The following is a 17,602-nucleotide window of genomic DNA, read 5'->3' as shown; positions in this document are numbered from 1 at the left end:
GGATCAGGCCAGGAGGAGAGAGCAGTTAGGGAGATCAGGCCAGCAGGTCACAGCAGTTAGGCAGTTAGGGGGATCAGGCCAGGAGGAGAGAGCAGTTAGGGAGATCAGGCCAGCAGGTCACAGCAGTTAGGCAGTTAGGGGGATCAGGCCAGGAGAGGAGAGCAGTTAGGGACATCAGGCAGGTGAGCACTTAGGCGCCAGTGGTTCTGCATTGCAAGGGATCCCAGATTGGAGAGGGTGCAGGCCAGGCTAAGGGAACCCCGCCCCCTCCCCGCCATGCACAAATTTCGTGTACTGGGCTTCTAGTGTTATAAATATTATAAATATGCACATGGATTTTACTAGTGACCTGGTACACAGATTCGTGCACATTGAAAGGAAATCTATACTAATAAAATGGCAATATGCTAATTAAGGCAGACATCTTCCAAACGACCTTCTGGACGTCCTTCCGGACAAAGCCGCATAGGCTGTGAGGGCCGAGATTCAGGCAGCCGCGGATGGCTCCGAAGGGCCCAGGCTCAAGCCAGCAGTGGCAGGAGCAGCAGGGTAATGGGAGCGGTACCTTCCCCTGATCCGCCAGGTCGCCTGATGCAAAGGGAGGCCAGACTGTGGCTTAGGCCGGGGACCGAGGCAGAGTCGGTTAGGGGCAATCAGGCCGGCAGGGGAGCAAGTTAGGGTCAATCAGGCTGGCAGGGGTGCAAGATAGGGGCGATCAGGCCAGCAGGCAGAGGCAGTTAGGGGCGATCAAGCAGGCAGGCAGAGGGGTTGGGGCAATCAGGCAGAGGGGTTAAGGGCAATCAGGCAGGCAGATAGAGGGGTTAGGGGCGATCAGGCAGGCAGGCGAGTGGTTAGGGGCCAGCGGTCCCAGATTGCAAGTGGGAAGTCTGACTGCCAGTAGTTGGATATCCCCTGAGGGGTCCCAGATTGGAGAGGGTGCAGGCCGGGCTGAGGGACCCCTCACTATGCACTAATTTCATGCACCGGACCTGTAGTTAATTAGAAGGTGGCTGGTGGGGGAGGACTGGGCAAGACGGGCCGGACACGCCCTGGAGCCAACCTCCCATGGTCCCTCCCTGGCTGGCTACAGCTGGGGGTGGCTCAAGGCTCGAAGAGCATCTGCGGAGTGAGCGGGGTCCCTCGGCCTGGCCTGCGGGGATTGAGCTGAAACTGACTCTCTAACATCCCCTGAGGGGTCCCGAGTATGAGAGGGCACTCTGCAAAGTTGGTGTCGTATAGGGTGTGGAATGCAAACACAAGTGTGTAGTAAGCCAGATTCGTGGCTGACAGTACCCCAGCAACAACATAACCCACGGCTGAAGGTGGAATTGTGCGGTCCAGCGAGGAATCAGGCTCCCTCCTGTTTTCGAGATGCGTCACCTGAAAATCGCCGCTGCCAAGTTACTGCAGCTCGGCAGCTCCTGCGTTGAGCTTCTGCCCTTGGTGGTCAGTGCGCATCATAGTTAACAGTCGGGCAGACACTTAACATATTAGACACACACACACACACACACACACACACACACACACACACACAGACTACAGGCCAGGTGCACGAAATTCGTACACTCGGGCCGGGAGGGCCGGTCCTTCAGCCCAGCCTGCACTCTCTCACAGTCCGGGAGCCCTCGGGGGATGTCTGACTGACAGACATCATCAGCGCTTGAGCTGCCCCCTTGTGGTCAGTGCGTGTTATAGTGAGCAGCTGTTCCACGGTTTGGTCAATTTGCACATTAGCCTTTTATTAGTATAGGATTATAATAACAGACCTAAGAAGAAAAGTCATAAAAACACATTCATGGATGAAAAAGAAGCATTTGAAAATTTTAACACACATTCACGTTAGAAACAATAAAATAAAAAACTATGGATATTTCCTTACCGTGATATACCTCAGGTCAAAATCTAGCAACTATCTAAATGGTGAAACCTTAGGGCTTTCCTCTTTCCAGAGTTGTGACAAAAGCATTCAATATCTCTACTCCTATTAACCACTGTATTGAGGTGATGCTAAACATGGTTAGACAAGAGAAAGTACTTAAGGTCATACAAATTGGATAGTAAAAGGGAAAACTGTCTGTATTTACAAATGATATGAATGCTTATCTGAAAAACCCAAAAGAGACATTGTAAAGACTATTACAAACAGTAAGAGAATTTAATAATGTAGTAGGATATAAAATCAAGACATAAATATCAACAGCTATCAAATATGTAAACAAAAAAGCAAATATAAAACGATTCATTTACAGTAGCAAAAATAAATAAGTAAATGTTTATATTTATTTTGAAATACAGACCGAGGAGGAAGATAACAGCTGGGAATATATACAGGCAATTCACAAAACAGTAAAATGAGCAATGAACAAAATGAAAAATTACCAGACTTACTAAAAACAAATAAAAACACGCACAATTAATTTCCCTAACTAAATCTGAGAAAGAGTAAAATTTTCCCAATGTTGATGAATATTGGGAAAAAACAGGACCTCCCCATTTCCACTGATAGTAGTATAAACTTATACCATAATTCAGATAAAGAATTTTGCAAAAAATATCAAAAGCACTAAATATTGGCATATTTATCATCACAAAAATCTTCTATAAGAATGTGTGCATAGATAGATGTGCAAAATGGCGGTGGAATAAGTGGAAGCAACAATGACAAGCTCCCAGGACTAAACTGAAATTACAACTAAAATACAGAAAAACCATCCTGAATAGTCAACTGAACACCAGCTGGAGTGAACCCAGATAACCAAGGACAGAAAGTGGAGACCACAAAGAGACTGGTAGGAAGTGCAGAGGTGCAAGAGGGCTAGCTGGGCTCCCACAGACATCAGCTGAAGTTCCGGAGGGATATCTCAGCTGTGGGGGGAGAGGGGAGTTCCTACTGAGAACTCTGGAGTCTAATCCCCAAGCTGGGCCCCCAGCTAAGAGCACCAGAATTGAGAAGGGTCCCCACTTATCATCTGTCTATGAAAAGCAGCAGAATTGCAGTCTGCCAGGGAGAGACAGCTGGAAACACAGGCACCTTCTTAAAAGGCCAACTCACAAAATTAAGTGTGCACCCACTCACCATGGACTCCAGCAGAGGGAGGGCAGAGTGCACTGGAGCTGTAGGAGCAGAAGCCAGGGTTGGGGGCTCTGGGGTTAGAGCTTGGAAGACAAACACCACAGTTTCCTGAGCCAAGTCATTCCCTCATATGGCAGAGGACATCCATCACCAGCAGACCATTACTATCCAGGCAGGTTTTGTCCCTCTGGGGAGCAGGGGGTTGGTAGGGGGAGCAACTGCTTTTTTAATAAAAACTCCCAGCAAAGTGGGAATAGAGGGACCATACATCAACATAATAAAGGCCATATATGACAAACCTACACCCAACATCATACTCAATGGGCAAAAACTAAAAGCATTCCCCCTAAGAACAGGTACAAGACAGTGATGTCCACTTTCACCACTCTTATTCAACACTAGTGGCCTGGTGCACAAAATTCGTGCACATTAAAAGGGGATTAATTAGAGGAAATATTTTAATATTGCTATTTGCCCTTTCTCTATAATAGAAGTGTCAGAGATGAAAGAAAATTAGTAAAATGTATATGAAAATCTTCCTCCTGTCAGAGTCTGAGGTGCACCACAGGACCCAGATTCAAGTCCCCGCCCACCCATGTGCGCCTCGAAATCGCGTGAGACCCAAACCCGGCCGGTCCTACCCTTGTCAAGCCCCGCCAGGGCGGGGTCACAGCATGAGGTCCCCCATCAAGCCCCACCGGGTTGGGGGGGTGGGGGGGGCACGGCCTGAGGTCCCTGCTGATTGCTCGTGAAGGCTCGTTACAGAAACTCAGCCTCTGCTGTGGGTGCAGCCATCTTGTGTTACAGAAACCCCTTCTCTGCTGTGGGTGCCAACATCTTTGTGGCGAAGTGACGGTCAATTTGCATATTCCCTCTTTATTATATAGGATAGTACTGTAAGTCTTAGCCACAGTGATTAAACAAGAAAAAAAAAGCATCCAAATTGGAAAGGAGAAAGTAAAACTCTCATTATTCGCAGATGGCATATTGTACACAGAAAACCCTAGAGACACCATCAAAAACACTACTAGATTTAATAAATGAATTCAGCAACGTAGCAGGATACAAAATTAACACCCAGAAATCGATGGCATTTCAATACACTAAAAATGGATTCTCAGAAAGAGAAACTAAACAAACAATCCCACTTACTATTACCATAAAAAAAAATTAAGATACTTAGGGAGTAACTTAAACAAGGAGGTAAAAGACTTGTACTCAGAAAACTATAGGACGCTGAAAAAAAGATAAAAACAAGTGGAAGAATCCTACATAATAAAAAGTTAACATGCAAAAAATGGTCGTCACACCTTCATGCCATAATGGCTCAGACACTCAACACTGGGGAGAGAGAAATGGGGACCAGCCAAGCACAAATGAGCTCCCAAGAGATGAATGGGGACCAGCCAGGCGCAAATGAGCTCCCGAGAGAGGAATGAGGACCAGCCAGGCACAAATGAGCTCATGAAAGAGGAATGGGGACCAGCCAGGCTGTGGCCCGGGAGAGGGACAAGCCGCCTGCTCCGCGGTCACAGGTGCCTGTGGCTGTGGCCCGGGCGAAGCCAGCCCGTGTACTGGGTGCCTGCGGCCAGCCAGAGGGAGGGAAGCCCAGGTCCTGGGTGTGGGGCTAGACGGTTAGGGGCAATCAGGACAGCAGGGGAGCAGTTAGCGATGATCAGGCAGGCAGGCGAGCAGTTAGAAGCCAGCGGTCCCAGATTGCGAGAGGCAATCGGACATCCCCCAAGGGGTCCTGGATTGGAGAGGGTGCAGGCCGGGCTGAGGGCTCCTCCCCCACCCATGCACAAATTTCGTGCACCAGGCCTCTAGTATACCATATTCATTGATTGGTAGAATTAACATCATTAAAATGTCCATATTACCTAAAGCAATTTATAGATTCAATGCAATCCCTATTAAAATACCAACAGTATATTTCACATATCTAGAACAAATACTCCAAAAATTAATATGGAACCAAAAAAGACCCCGAATAGCTGCAGCAATCTTGAGAAAGAAGAACAAAGTTGAAGGGATCATAATACCAGATATCAAGTTATATTACAAAGCCACTTTGCTCAAAACAGCCTGATACTATCACAAGAATAGGCATAAAGATCAATGGAACAGAACAGAGACCACAGAAATCACACCAAGTGATTATGCTGAATTAATATTTGACTAAGGAGGCAAGAACATACAATAGAGTCAAGACAGTCTCTTCAATAAACAGTGTTGGGAAAATTAGACAGATGCAAAAAAATGAGACTAAACCAACTTACACCATACTAAAAATAAACTCAAAATGAATAAAAGATTTAAATGTAATTTGGAAACCATAAAAATACTAGTCTCAGACATCTCTCATAGCAAAATGTTTACAGATACATCTCCCAGAGCAAAGGAAACTAAGAAGAAAAGAAACAAATGGGAGTACATCAATAGAAAAAGCTTCTGCATAGTGAAATAAACCATCAACAAAGTGAAAAGGGAGCCCACTGTATGGGAGAATATATTTGGCAATGATACATCTGATAAACGGTTAATATCCAAAATATATAAGGAACTCATACAATTTAACAAAGGAAGATAAACAAGTCAATTAAAAAATGGGCAAAGGAACTAAATAGACACTTCTCCAAAGCAGACATTCAGATGGATAAGAGACATATGAAAAAATGCTCACAGTCACTGATCATCAGAGAGATGAAAATCAGAAGGACAATGAAGTATCACTTCCCACCTGTCAGAATGGCTACATCAACAAATGGCAAGTGCTGGCAAGGATGTGGCAAAAAGAGATCCCTAGTACACTGCTGGTGGGAATGCAGACTGGTGCATCCACTATGCAAAACAGTATGGAGTTTCCTCAAAAAATTAAATTATGTAACTGCCATTTGACCTAGTGACCACACTTCCAGGAATATATCCTAAAAACCTGAAACACCAAACAGAAAGAAAGTATGCTACCCTATGTTCATAGTAGGGCAATTTACAATAGCTATGATCTGTAAACAGCCCAAATACCCATCAATAGATGAGTGGATAAAAAAGCTATAGCACATTTATACCATGGAATACTATGCAGCAGTAAAAAAGAAGCATTTCTTACCCTTTGAGACAGCCTGGATGGACCTGAAGAATATTATGCTAAGCGAAATAAGCCAGTCAGAGAAAGGTAAGTATCACATGATCTCACTCATATGTGTGAACAAAATAAACTGATGAAGAAAATAGGTCTAGAGATATAGAAGCTTGGAAGAGACTGTGTAATCTGAGGGAAGGTGGAGATAGGTGGGTACAGATCAACAAATTAAGTTGTATGCATATAATCATTATCCATGGACACAGACAACAGGGTGGTGAAGGCCTAGGGTGGTGGGCGGGGGCAGCTGGCAGGGGTCAACTGTGGGGAGTAAATGGGGTGTATGCAATACTTTCAACAATATAGATTTTTTAAAAAGAATGTGTACATGTATATATACATATAAATGATAATGGAAGTTAATGACAAATGCACCACAATAATTTTATCTCAACAGTGGGATTATTGCTTATTTAATTTTCTTTTTGTTTATTTAGATCAGTGGTTCTCAACCTTCCTAATGCCTCGACCCTTTAATACAGTTCCTCATGTTGTGGTGACCCCCAACCATAAAATTATTTTCGTTGCTACTTCATAACTGTAATTTTGCTACTGTTATGAATCGTAAATATCTGATATGCAGGATGTATTTTCATTATTACAAATTGAACATAATGAAAGCATAGTGATTAATCACAAAAACAATATGTAACTATATATTCAATATGTGTTTTCCGATGGTCTTAGGCGATCCCTGTGAAAGGGTCGTTCGACCCCCAAAAGGGTTGCGACCTACAGGTTGAGAACCGCTGATTTAGATATTTGATAATAAACATATAACTTTGGTCCTAACAACAGTTATTTTTTTTTAATATATTTTTTATTGTTGATAGTATTACAAATATGTCCCATTTAAGGCCAGTTATTTTTCTAAATCATGTAATCTTAGCAGTACAAATAACCCTCTTTCCACCAAAATTCAATTCCACAGAACTGTATGTAAACTCCCATGAGAACAGAGATCATGATTTTCTTACTTTTAGATTTCCTACCCCCAAAAGTAGCATAATCCTTGACAGACAATAAATGGTTAATAAATATTTGTTAAATGGATGACATTTACAAATTCCCACTACATTTTCTCTCATATGCATTCCTTACAATTTGAGTGTCTGTTGAATGAAAATAATTTTTTTTATCATATACCTTTAAAGTCTCTTTGAGAGTTTGTTTCAAGTTGCTGTGATTGTGCCACTGTTTTCAACATCTCCTGAATTACTACCCGGTCACTATTTCCAGCATCACTATATGAACAGAAATAATGATTAAAAATACACACACACATCACTAACAAACAAAAATAATGATTAAAAAAATACACACACACACAACTTGAAAGTATTATGCCCTTATTGTTAATGTTATTATAAGAAAAATGTTGGATATTAAGTAGTTACAATTTTAATCAAAATTCATAAAACCTAATTACATTCACAAAACATTAAAACTGAGATATTTTAGGGTTATTAAAAATACTAACAATATTCCATATTTAATTACAATTTAACCTCTGAAAACACTAAGTTTACTGTTACTTAAAAAGAGCAGTAACTAATAATTAACAGTTCAATTACTTTAACACTTCTGTATACACTATAGTTACTACCTAGTTACAGCTAATTTTCTTGATTATCTAGAATTACTCATAATATAGAAATAACTATTTGAAACAAATTTAACTTCCATTCTTCTTCCCCATCATCAAAACAGCAAAGATCTGAGAGAGAACAACTCTAGACACACCTGCTCCCAGCACTAGCATGGAGCTGACTCCCTTAGCAAGGCAATGGGATAAGCAAATGGAATTTAAGATACAAAGTCAGAACTCTATAAGCTGTTAACTGATTATAGGCATTATCTATCATTTATACCCACATATTGCTTTAGCATTTAAGTCATGTGCCTCACAAACCAACCTAAGTCACTGGGTTAATTTAGGCTGAATGTCAATTTCAAACATCTGAAAAACAATCAGCTTAATCTCTAATTGACTATTCTTGCTACAGAGGAACTCACAATGAGAAAGATGGCAAAGCAATCAGTTTTATTTTCCTAGCCATCAAATCTTTCTCAATTCACTATTAGGTCAATATACCTACAGTGTCTTTTTTATGATAATTTTCTAGTCAAGAATCTAAACCATTTTCCTTTTGTCTATGGAATTAAAACTTTTTCTACATTTATGATCAAATCCTTCCCACCAACATTATTTCTCTTGATTTTCTTTGACATACCTAGGGAAAATCCTATGTACTAAAAGGCTAATATGCAAATCGAATGAATGGAGGCACTACCAGTCACTATGACGTGTACTGACCACCAGGGGGCATATGCTCAATGCAGGAGCTGCCCCCTGGTGATCAGTGTGCTCCCACAGGGGAGCGCTGTTCAGCCAGAAGCCCTGAGCCAGGCTCACAGCTGGTGAGCGCAGCGGGGTGGTGGGAGCCTCTCCCACCTCCACAGCAGCGCTAAATGATGTCCGACTGATGGCTTAGGCCCGCTCTCCCTGAGGAGCGGGCCAAAAGCCGGTCAGTCGAACATTCCCCCGAGGGCTCCCGGACTGCAGAGGGTGCAGGCCAAGGATGAGGGATCTCTCCCCCCCCCCCCCCCCCGAGTGCACAAATTTTGTGCACCGGGCCTCTAGTAATAATACCTATCAGGATTGTTTTGAGGGCTAAATAATCCATGTAAAACTTTTCTCAGGGTGCCTTATAGTGAATACATATTAGCTTATAATCCTATTCCTCCTGCTCCGTTCAGTCTTGCTCATTAGTTCTGAATTAGTTAATAATTTTTTTAAAACTTACTATGTACTTTACTTTGTGTAAAACACCAAGCTCTGTAAAGCAAGAAAACTTAATTATCAAAATTATTTGAATGAGGGGTTCTCAGAGAGAAGGCAAATTGAGAGGGTCTAGGCCAGGGGTGGGCAACCTTTTTGTGAGTGCGTGCCAAAACCAGCAAAATCTCTGACTCAAAATTCTTCTGTGTGCCAACCCTAATTTTTTGAGAATATGTTACACCTACTTAATATCTCTTAAAGGTGTACGTATGTGAAGAACTTTGAAGAAATAATAAAATTCATTTGAGCGACAAAAACACAGTATATGATGATGAAAAATACATTTTTTAATGTATACATGTACACTGATAGTCCGACAGAAAACTTTATGACTCCGTTTGATATTATCAGTGGGACTTTTGCTGCTGCATCACTGATGACAGAGATTTTACCTCAGGTTTATATTTCGTGACCTTCAGAGATATGCACGAGCTACTACTTTCATCCGTCAGGCTACTCCTATTATGAGACTTAACAAAATTCATCACTGAGAACAAAGATTCACAAGCATGAATGAAACCAAAACACTGGTCGGATCTAGGAAGGCAGGGAGAGTTAAGGCAGAGGCATAGAAATTGCTCTTCCCCTCTCTCGTCAATCCATGTCTATGGTCTTTAAGATCACTTGTTATGTAAAATTATTTATTTATCTAAGATGCACCTGCACTGAATTTATCTGAAAAATAAAAAAGTCGACATTAAGAAAAAAATTGTAAATGGAAGACTATAAGAGAGGGTTTCGCGTGCCAGCAAAAGTTACTGGCGTGCCATGTTTGGCACACGTGCCAGGGGTTGCCCACCCCTGGTCTAGGCTCTCTAATCCCCACTAGGCAGCTTCACTTTTATCTGTTTATACATTGTGTTTTCATACATGATTTTACTTTAAGAAAGGGTTCTACTCTTTAAAAAAAAGTCTGAACATCATTATTCTAAAAATGCTTATTTAGCCTTGGCTGGTGTGGTTCAGTGGTCTCAGGTTCGATTCCAGGTCAAGGGCATGTACCTGGGTTGTAGGTTCATTCCCCTGCCCTGGTTGGGGCATGTGCAGGAAGCAACCAATTGATATCTCTCTCTCTCATCAATATTACTTTCTCTTTCTCTCTCTCTCCTGCCCTCCCTCCTTTCCACTCTCTCTAAAAATCAATGGGAAAAATATCCTTGGGTGAGGATTAACAAAAAATAATAAAAATGCTTATTTTTATACAGTAGCAGCTTACCTGGGATTAACTTCAAGGTGGTAATTGCTTGCAATAGTGCTAATTTCAATTTTCTTTTTAGATGGAGTCTGTGGACAAAGAAAATAGATGTTTTTAACATTCATTTATTTGGCTAGCTCTCCTCTTTCCTGTATTTCACTGTTTCTTTTTATTATACTAGAGGCCCAGTGCATGAAATTCGTGCATTTGGGGGGGGGGGGTGTCCTTCAGCCCGGCCTGCACCCTCTCGCAATCAGGGACCCTCGGGGGATGTCCGACTGCCGGTTTAGGGCCCTTCAGCCCAGCAGTCAGATATCCCTCACAATCCGGGACCCTGGCTCCTAACTGCTCGCCTGCTTGCCTGCCTGCCTGACCGCCCCTAACCACTCTGCCTGCCTGATCGCCTGACCACCTGCCTGATCGCCCCTAACTGCTCGCCTGCCTGACCTCCCCTAACCACTCTGCCTGCCTGTCTGATCGCTCCTAACCGCCTCTGCCTTGGCCCCTGCCACCGCGGCTTTGTCTGGAATGACTTCTGGAAAGTTGTTCAGCTGTCTGGTCTAATTAGCATATTATGCTTTTATTATTATAAACAATTCATGCTTACTAAAATAAAATTTTAGAGAACTACCACTGTTTTAACTTAATCCCATTCTTTTATTACTGTATGACAAATTGTGTCATACACAGCCTGTTTTTATTGAGGTTACATTTTTCCTCTACCTCCAGAAATCTCCAAACCATTTTGTTATCAGATCACCTTTGCACACAACCTATATATGTCCTTTTACAGCCTTTCCCATAACACAGAAAAATAAACACACAAATATACACACACACAATCAGTATTTCTTGTCAAAAATAAAAGAGGCAAACATATTTCGCTGTTTTGCTTTTCCTACTTAACAATACAACTAGGCAATCCCTGTCAGACAAAGTGGAATAGGGTGTTAGAGTTGCATTTGAATCTATAACATGGGTGTCCCAAAAACTAGTTATATTGATGGGCATTTTATTTATTGCTTTTTGCCCTCTCAAACAATTCCACAATTAACATCCTTGCACATGTCTCCTACACTGCTTTCATTTCTATGGCAATAGATTCCCAATAAAGAATTTGCTCGATTGACAGGGATATTTCCTATACTTCTATTATGTATGTGTGTTTATATGTGTAATCAGTTTCCCTTCCAAAAAAATATTTAGCAATTCATTTTTCTCCTGGCAGTGAATATAATTCCCCAACATTCCCCAATTCCCCATCTTCAGTATTACATCATAACTTTAATTTTTGCCAGCTGATGAGTATATTTTATATATATATACACACACACACACACACACACACACATATATACCATAGTTAATATACATTATAAGATATGAAATATAAGAGTATATATATTACAGAATATATGTAATAGATTCACACTGCTTTTCCTTGACTATCACAAAGGTCAACATCTTTACATGTTTATTAGCTGTTTATATTTCTCTTCTGTGACTGTTTTTTATTCCATTTGCTACCAGGTTTTTGTCTTTTCCATTGTTGGTTTATAAAATCTTTTACCTAAAATGTTCCTTTCAAATATTTATAATCACTCGTTTTCCTATTGATTGTATGTGTTATCTTGTCATACAAATTTCAAAAATTCCTATATTTCCAAGTATATATATATTTTTTTCTATAGCGTCTATGTTTTCTGTCAAAAGGTGTTCTTGATCCATAGGCTGTTTAAAGAATTTTATTGAAAAGTTTAGTGTTTCACTTTAACAATTAAATCTTTACTTCATCTGGAATTTATTTTTATACATTAGGTATCAGAAATTCAACTTTTTAGGTTAGCACATTGTGCTTACTCACCCTTTTCCTATTGATCTGAAATAGATCCTCCATCTTATTTCTGGGCTATTAAGTTCCACTGACCTAATTCTCTGTACCCATGCCAATACAATACTGTTTTGATTATAGTAGCTTTAAAATATGATTTAATATCTGTTCATGTCAGTCCCACTTCCAAATCTTTTTAAGTTACTTTAGCCAGTCTCAGAAATCTATTATTTCATAGGTACTTTAAGAATTTCATATAATTAAAAAACAATTGGATTTTAATTAATCTTCATTGAAAGTTACACTCTGACTGGAGGAAAACAGATACTTTTAAATACTAAGTCACATATCTGAGACATACTGCATCTTTCCATTTGATCAGTTCTTGTTCTTTGTCCTTTTATGTTAAAGTTTCTCCCTACAGATTCCACACTTTTTTTATTAAATTTTTCCCTGCATATATTATAAGAATTTCCACCAGGATATATGTCAAACTCAATGTATCTAAAAACAAACTAATCGAAGAGTCAAGACAATATCTTCAATAAACGTTGGGGAAACTAGACAGATACATGCAAAAAACGAGACTAGACACCAACTTACACCATACTCAAAAATAAACTCAAAATGAATAAAAGACTTAAATGTTAAGTCATAAAACCATAAAGATCTTAGATATCTCTCATAGCAATATGTTTGCAGATACATCTCTTAGGGCAAAGGAAACTAAGGAGAAAATAAACAAATGGGACTACGTCAAAATAAAAAAGCTTCTGCATAGTGAAAGAAACCATCAACAAAATGAAAAGGGAGCCCAGTGTATAGGAGAACATATTTGGCAATGATACATCTGATAAACAGTTAATATCCAAAATATATAAGGAACGCATACAACTTAACAAAAGTAGACAAATGATCCAATCAAAAAGTGGGTAAAGGACCTAAATAGACACTTCTTCAAAGCGGACATTCAGATGGATGAGACATACGAAAAAATGCTCCAAGTCACTGATCATCAGAGAGATGAAAATTAGAACAATGAGATATCACCTCACACCAGTCAGAATAGCTACCATTAACAAATCAACAAATGACAAGTGCTAGCCAGGATGTGGAGAAAAGGGAGCACTAGTTCACTGTTGGTGGGAATGCAGACTGGTGCAGCAATTCTGGAAAACAGTATGGAGTTTCCTCAAAAAATTAAATATGAAAAAGAAAACTTAAATATGGAACTTCCATTTGACCCAGTGATCCCACTTGTAGGAATATATCCTAAGAAACCCAAAAGACCAAACAGAAAGAATGTATGCACCCCTAAGTTCATAGCAGAGCAATTTACAATAACTAATTTCTGGAAACAACCCAAGTGCACATCAGTAGATGAGTGGATAAAAAAGCAGTGGGCACTCTCCCTTCAGGAGCCTTTCCCCTCCTCCTTCCCTCCCCCTCCCCCCCAGGCAACAATAACAACAAAAAAAGCTGTGGTACATTTACACCATGGAATACTATGCAGCAGTAAAAAAGAAGGATCTCTTACCCTTTGAGACAGCATGGAGGGACCTGGAGAGTATTATGCTAAGCAAAATAAGCCAGTCAGAAAAAGACAAGTATCACATGATCGCACTCATATATGTAGAATCTAATGAACAAAATATACTGTTGAACAAAATAGATCCAGAGACACAGAAGCATGGAAGAGACTATGGAATCTCAGAGGGAAGGCGGGGGTGAGGGGGTGGTGAGGAGTAGGGGGGAGGTAGAAAGAGATCAACCAAAGAACTTGTATGCGTAACCCATGGACACAGACAATATGGTGGTGGAGGCCTGAGGCGAGGTTAGGCAATAAGGGGTCAATGGGAGAAAAAAGGGGACATATGTAATAGTTTCAACAATAAAGATTAAAAATTAAATAAACACAAGCTAATCAACATTAGCCTAAAATCTATCATCCTAAACATTCTAATAACACTACTTACCATCCAGTCATTCAGCACACATTTTTTTCAATGTCCTATATGTATAAGACAGTATAGCAATGGCTATGAAGGATATGAAAATGAATATGCCATATTCCCTATATAATTTCAAAATAAATACTATTTTGTCAAAGTAAAAGATGTAAAAGCTATAATAATATAACATAAGGCAAAACAAAGTAAGTACTCTTAAAGTACAAACTGTGTACTAGAAGGAAAAATTAGTTCTAATGGAGTTGTAGGGCACTCTGACAGCAGACATTCCAGCTAGATCTTCAACATGGTCTAGAAGGAAAGAGCATGAAAATGCACTGCATGATATGAAGCTGGAAAGCTCAGCCAGGGCAAGATTACAGGAACTCTGTTACGATCCCAGAGCCTCATGCCTCCTTTTCCAGACAGTCAACTGCCAATCTTTACCAAGTTCCCTTATTCCACGATTACAATTTCCCTCAAAATCATTCCCTTTTTTTCCATACCCACTATTGCTCTCAGAACAATGAGCTTTTAAAACCTTGAGTTCTAGTTCCAAATGAGCCACCGATTTTCTATGTAATTTAAAATGAACCCTACCACCACACCCTAATCTCCTGTTGCTCCTACTTCTCTAGAACATAACTGACTTTGGGCTGGTTATAATAATTAAGTCTATAAATCAGTAGCTCTCAATCCTGAACACCAGGATTATCTGTGAAATACTTACTTAAATCATATATGGGGCAGCAATGGGGGAGGGCAATGTATTGATGATGAGGATTGAAAATCCCTGCTATAAATATTTGGAGGGCTCAAAGTGAAATGCTTACTGTGATGGTCTGATGTTCAATTCTCAATTTTTCCACTCCAACACCATAAAGTTCACGTAGAATACACATAATTCTTGTCTTTTTACCAGCACCTGACGGACCATACACTAACAAATGAGGAAAGTCACCACACTGTACCTGGAAAAAGAAAAAAAATCAAACAATGAATGACGCATTTTCCTAATCACACAATTGTTCTGGGTAGAATTAAACTCTTTTTTTAAGTATCAATATTTTGTATCTCTACCTATGAAACTTCAAATATATATGTGTGTGTGTGTATGAGTATACATATATTTTTTTACATTTATGGAATGTTGATTATTCCCTGGCATTAATTTTATGTAATTATATACCTAGCATACATGCTTGATACAATACCGTATGCTAGAAAGTAAGAACTCCCAAACCTGGCTGACTGTCAAAATCTCCTAGAGAACTTTTTAAATTAAAAGACTGGTTGGTTATTAGATCCATTCCATCAAATTATGATTTAGTAACTGAAATTAATGTCTGTCTTAGTTTGGGTTTTCACACACAGTCCCTTTGATAAGAACCGAGTGCATTTGGCCTATTTGGGAAGTAAAGAAAAATTTTGTAGGGAAGCAATAGGAAAAGAAGGCAGAGTGTATTATCAACTTAAATACCATTCTGGGCACATGAGACTTGATCCTGCTGGGGATCTTGAAGCTAAAGTTAAAATACACCACAGTATTACCCCTCTCAAGGGTGCAGAAGATGGAGTCTGACATGCTCTCTCTCATCAATCCTTTGTTAAAGCTAGACTGGAAAAGTGGACAGGGAGTAGTGAACATTAATTCCCAAGTATTTCAAATCAATTTAGGGGTGTCAGCAAGAGAAAGCCTCAGGAAGTGCAAATACAGGGAGGTGAAAGTCAGTCTGTGTGCACTTACAAGAAAGAGCAAGGGGACAAAGTAGAGCACCGATAGTGCTGCATTACAGTGAAAGACTGTGTTTTTTATAACGTTTCCCAGGTGACACTGATGATCAGTCTGGTTTAGGAATTTATAATATGAAAGGCTATAAAGATGATGAAAACACATCTGTGCCTCGGATATATAAAATCTTGTGGAGCAAAAGTTTTGTAAGTAACCATTATAGAAAAAATAAGTATCTTAAGAGAAGTACTTATTACAGTAAATTTTAACACTTTGTAAACTCATCTAACTCTGGCACTGAAAAAAAATGTCTCAAGGAAAGAGACTATTCAACTAATAATACATACTCCTCAAATACTAGCTGCCTTTGTTTTTTAATCTTCAATCTAATCACTCCCCAATATGCATTGCAGGCTGATTAGTGCATGTTTGACAGTAATAAGTGGTTTGACGCCTGCCACCAGGTGTTTTCCTGTTAGAACACACAATGCAGTCCCGTTTTCTTTGTCCCACATCGGGAATATGTAGTTTATTGTTTAATCCGACACAAAACCCGCTGACATTTCTTGTATATATCTTAGTAATTTTACGATATTTTGATTTAATTTCTTGTGCCATTTCAAGATAAAACTTCAGGGAAACATGCATGTCTCAAAAAGTTGCGTTGAAATAACTCAATTCCCCGTAATCACTAATAAACTGCAATGTCCCCTGAGAGGGGACATCCGAGTGATATGCTAGAATTCCGATGTCCCCTGAGAGGGGACAGCGGAGTGCAAAGGGTTAAGTAAGCTGGTTTAAAAAAATCAGTGGGATGACGTCACTTCTCTGCTCCAAACCTTCCGAAGGCTTCCCACCCACCTCTGTGGAATTTACTGCATTTGCACCCCGTCCCAAACACACACCCCATTTCCTCTTCCTCCTCCCTCTGCCCACTATTACCCAGCTACACCGGCTGGAGGACCCCAGAAGCTGCGCACACTCCTGCCTCCGAGACTCTGTGCTTGCTGGTCCCTCCACCCGTTCCCGCTGCCCCGCGTCTGTACCCGGGTTTTCTCACTCCATCTGGGACTCGTCTGGGCTCAGACGACAGTTCTCAGCCAGCCTATCCTTGTTTACCGGCGCGACCTTCGCCCCCACCCCCCCTTTCCCCTTCACTGTTTTATTGTTCCCCACAGCAGCCGTCACCTCCAGCGGCGGCGGGGCCAACGCCGGAGCCCGGCCGCCCTCCCCGCGCCCCCGCCGGGCGCCTCACCAGGCTGCGCAACCCGGCCGCCTGCTCCCTGTGGTAGTCCAGCCGCGCCAGCGAGCAGGGCCGGTACTTGTCCGCCCAGAGGCTCATGGCTGGTGGGTTCCCGGGCCGGACGCTCGAAAGTCCCCGCGCGCGCGCTCCGCACCCAGCTGCCCCGGCAGCTTCTGCGCACGACTCAAATCTCGTGACGTCACTACCGGCCGCGGGCGCGGAAACGCCTTCAGGACCTTTCTTACTACGGAAGCCTAGTGCGGACAGAATTGGCCGCGGCCTCGTCCCCTTGTCATCCTGTTCGTTCTAATCATTTCCCTTTGTTCTCGCCCTGTGTGATAGTTCAGGAACTATCCAGCAAAACTTGAAATTTGGCTCTGATATTCTAGGCGTCGAATCTCTGGGTACCTTAGAGAAGCTACTCTCCTTGATTCATTTCGTTATTCATTTGAAACTTACAAAATATTTACTGTGTCGAACTCTGTTCTTGACACTAGAATATGTCCGGGTTGTGGCTTTTCTCACTTGACAGGCACCCTATAATGTATTGAATAAATTGCTAAAAAGAGATCTAAACTTTACTATCTTTCCT

The 17,602-nt window shown here is 41.0% G+C and overlaps 1 protein-coding gene across 1 annotated transcript in view; it reads right to left on the bottom strand.

The window, feature by feature from the left end:
• Nucleotides 1–17,196, bottom strand: part of RFC3 (replication factor C subunit 3) — a 33,154-nt gene extending 15,958 nt beyond the window's left edge. The window contains exons 1-4 of the mRNA XM_006083613.3: nt 17,023–17,196; nt 14,869–15,006; nt 10,277–10,344; nt 7,365–7,462 (exon numbers count right to left, since the gene is read on the bottom strand). Of these exons, the coding sequence (XP_006083675.1) occupies nt 7,365–7,462; nt 10,277–10,344; nt 14,869–15,006; nt 17,023–17,109 (391 nt within the window). The 5' untranslated portion in view covers nt 17,110–17,196. The remainder of the gene's footprint in view (nt 1–7,364; nt 7,463–10,276; nt 10,345–14,868; nt 15,007–17,022) is intronic.
• Nucleotides 17,197–17,602: the final 406 nt, after the last annotated feature.

This window comes from Myotis lucifugus, unplaced genomic scaffold (genome assembly GCF_000147115.1).
Source record: "Myotis lucifugus unplaced genomic scaffold, Myoluc2.0 scaffold_7, whole genome shotgun sequence".
Classification (NCBI taxonomy): domain Eukaryota; kingdom Metazoa; phylum Chordata; class Mammalia; order Chiroptera; family Vespertilionidae; genus Myotis; species Myotis lucifugus.
This window is presented reverse-complemented; position numbering and strand designations above follow the sequence as displayed.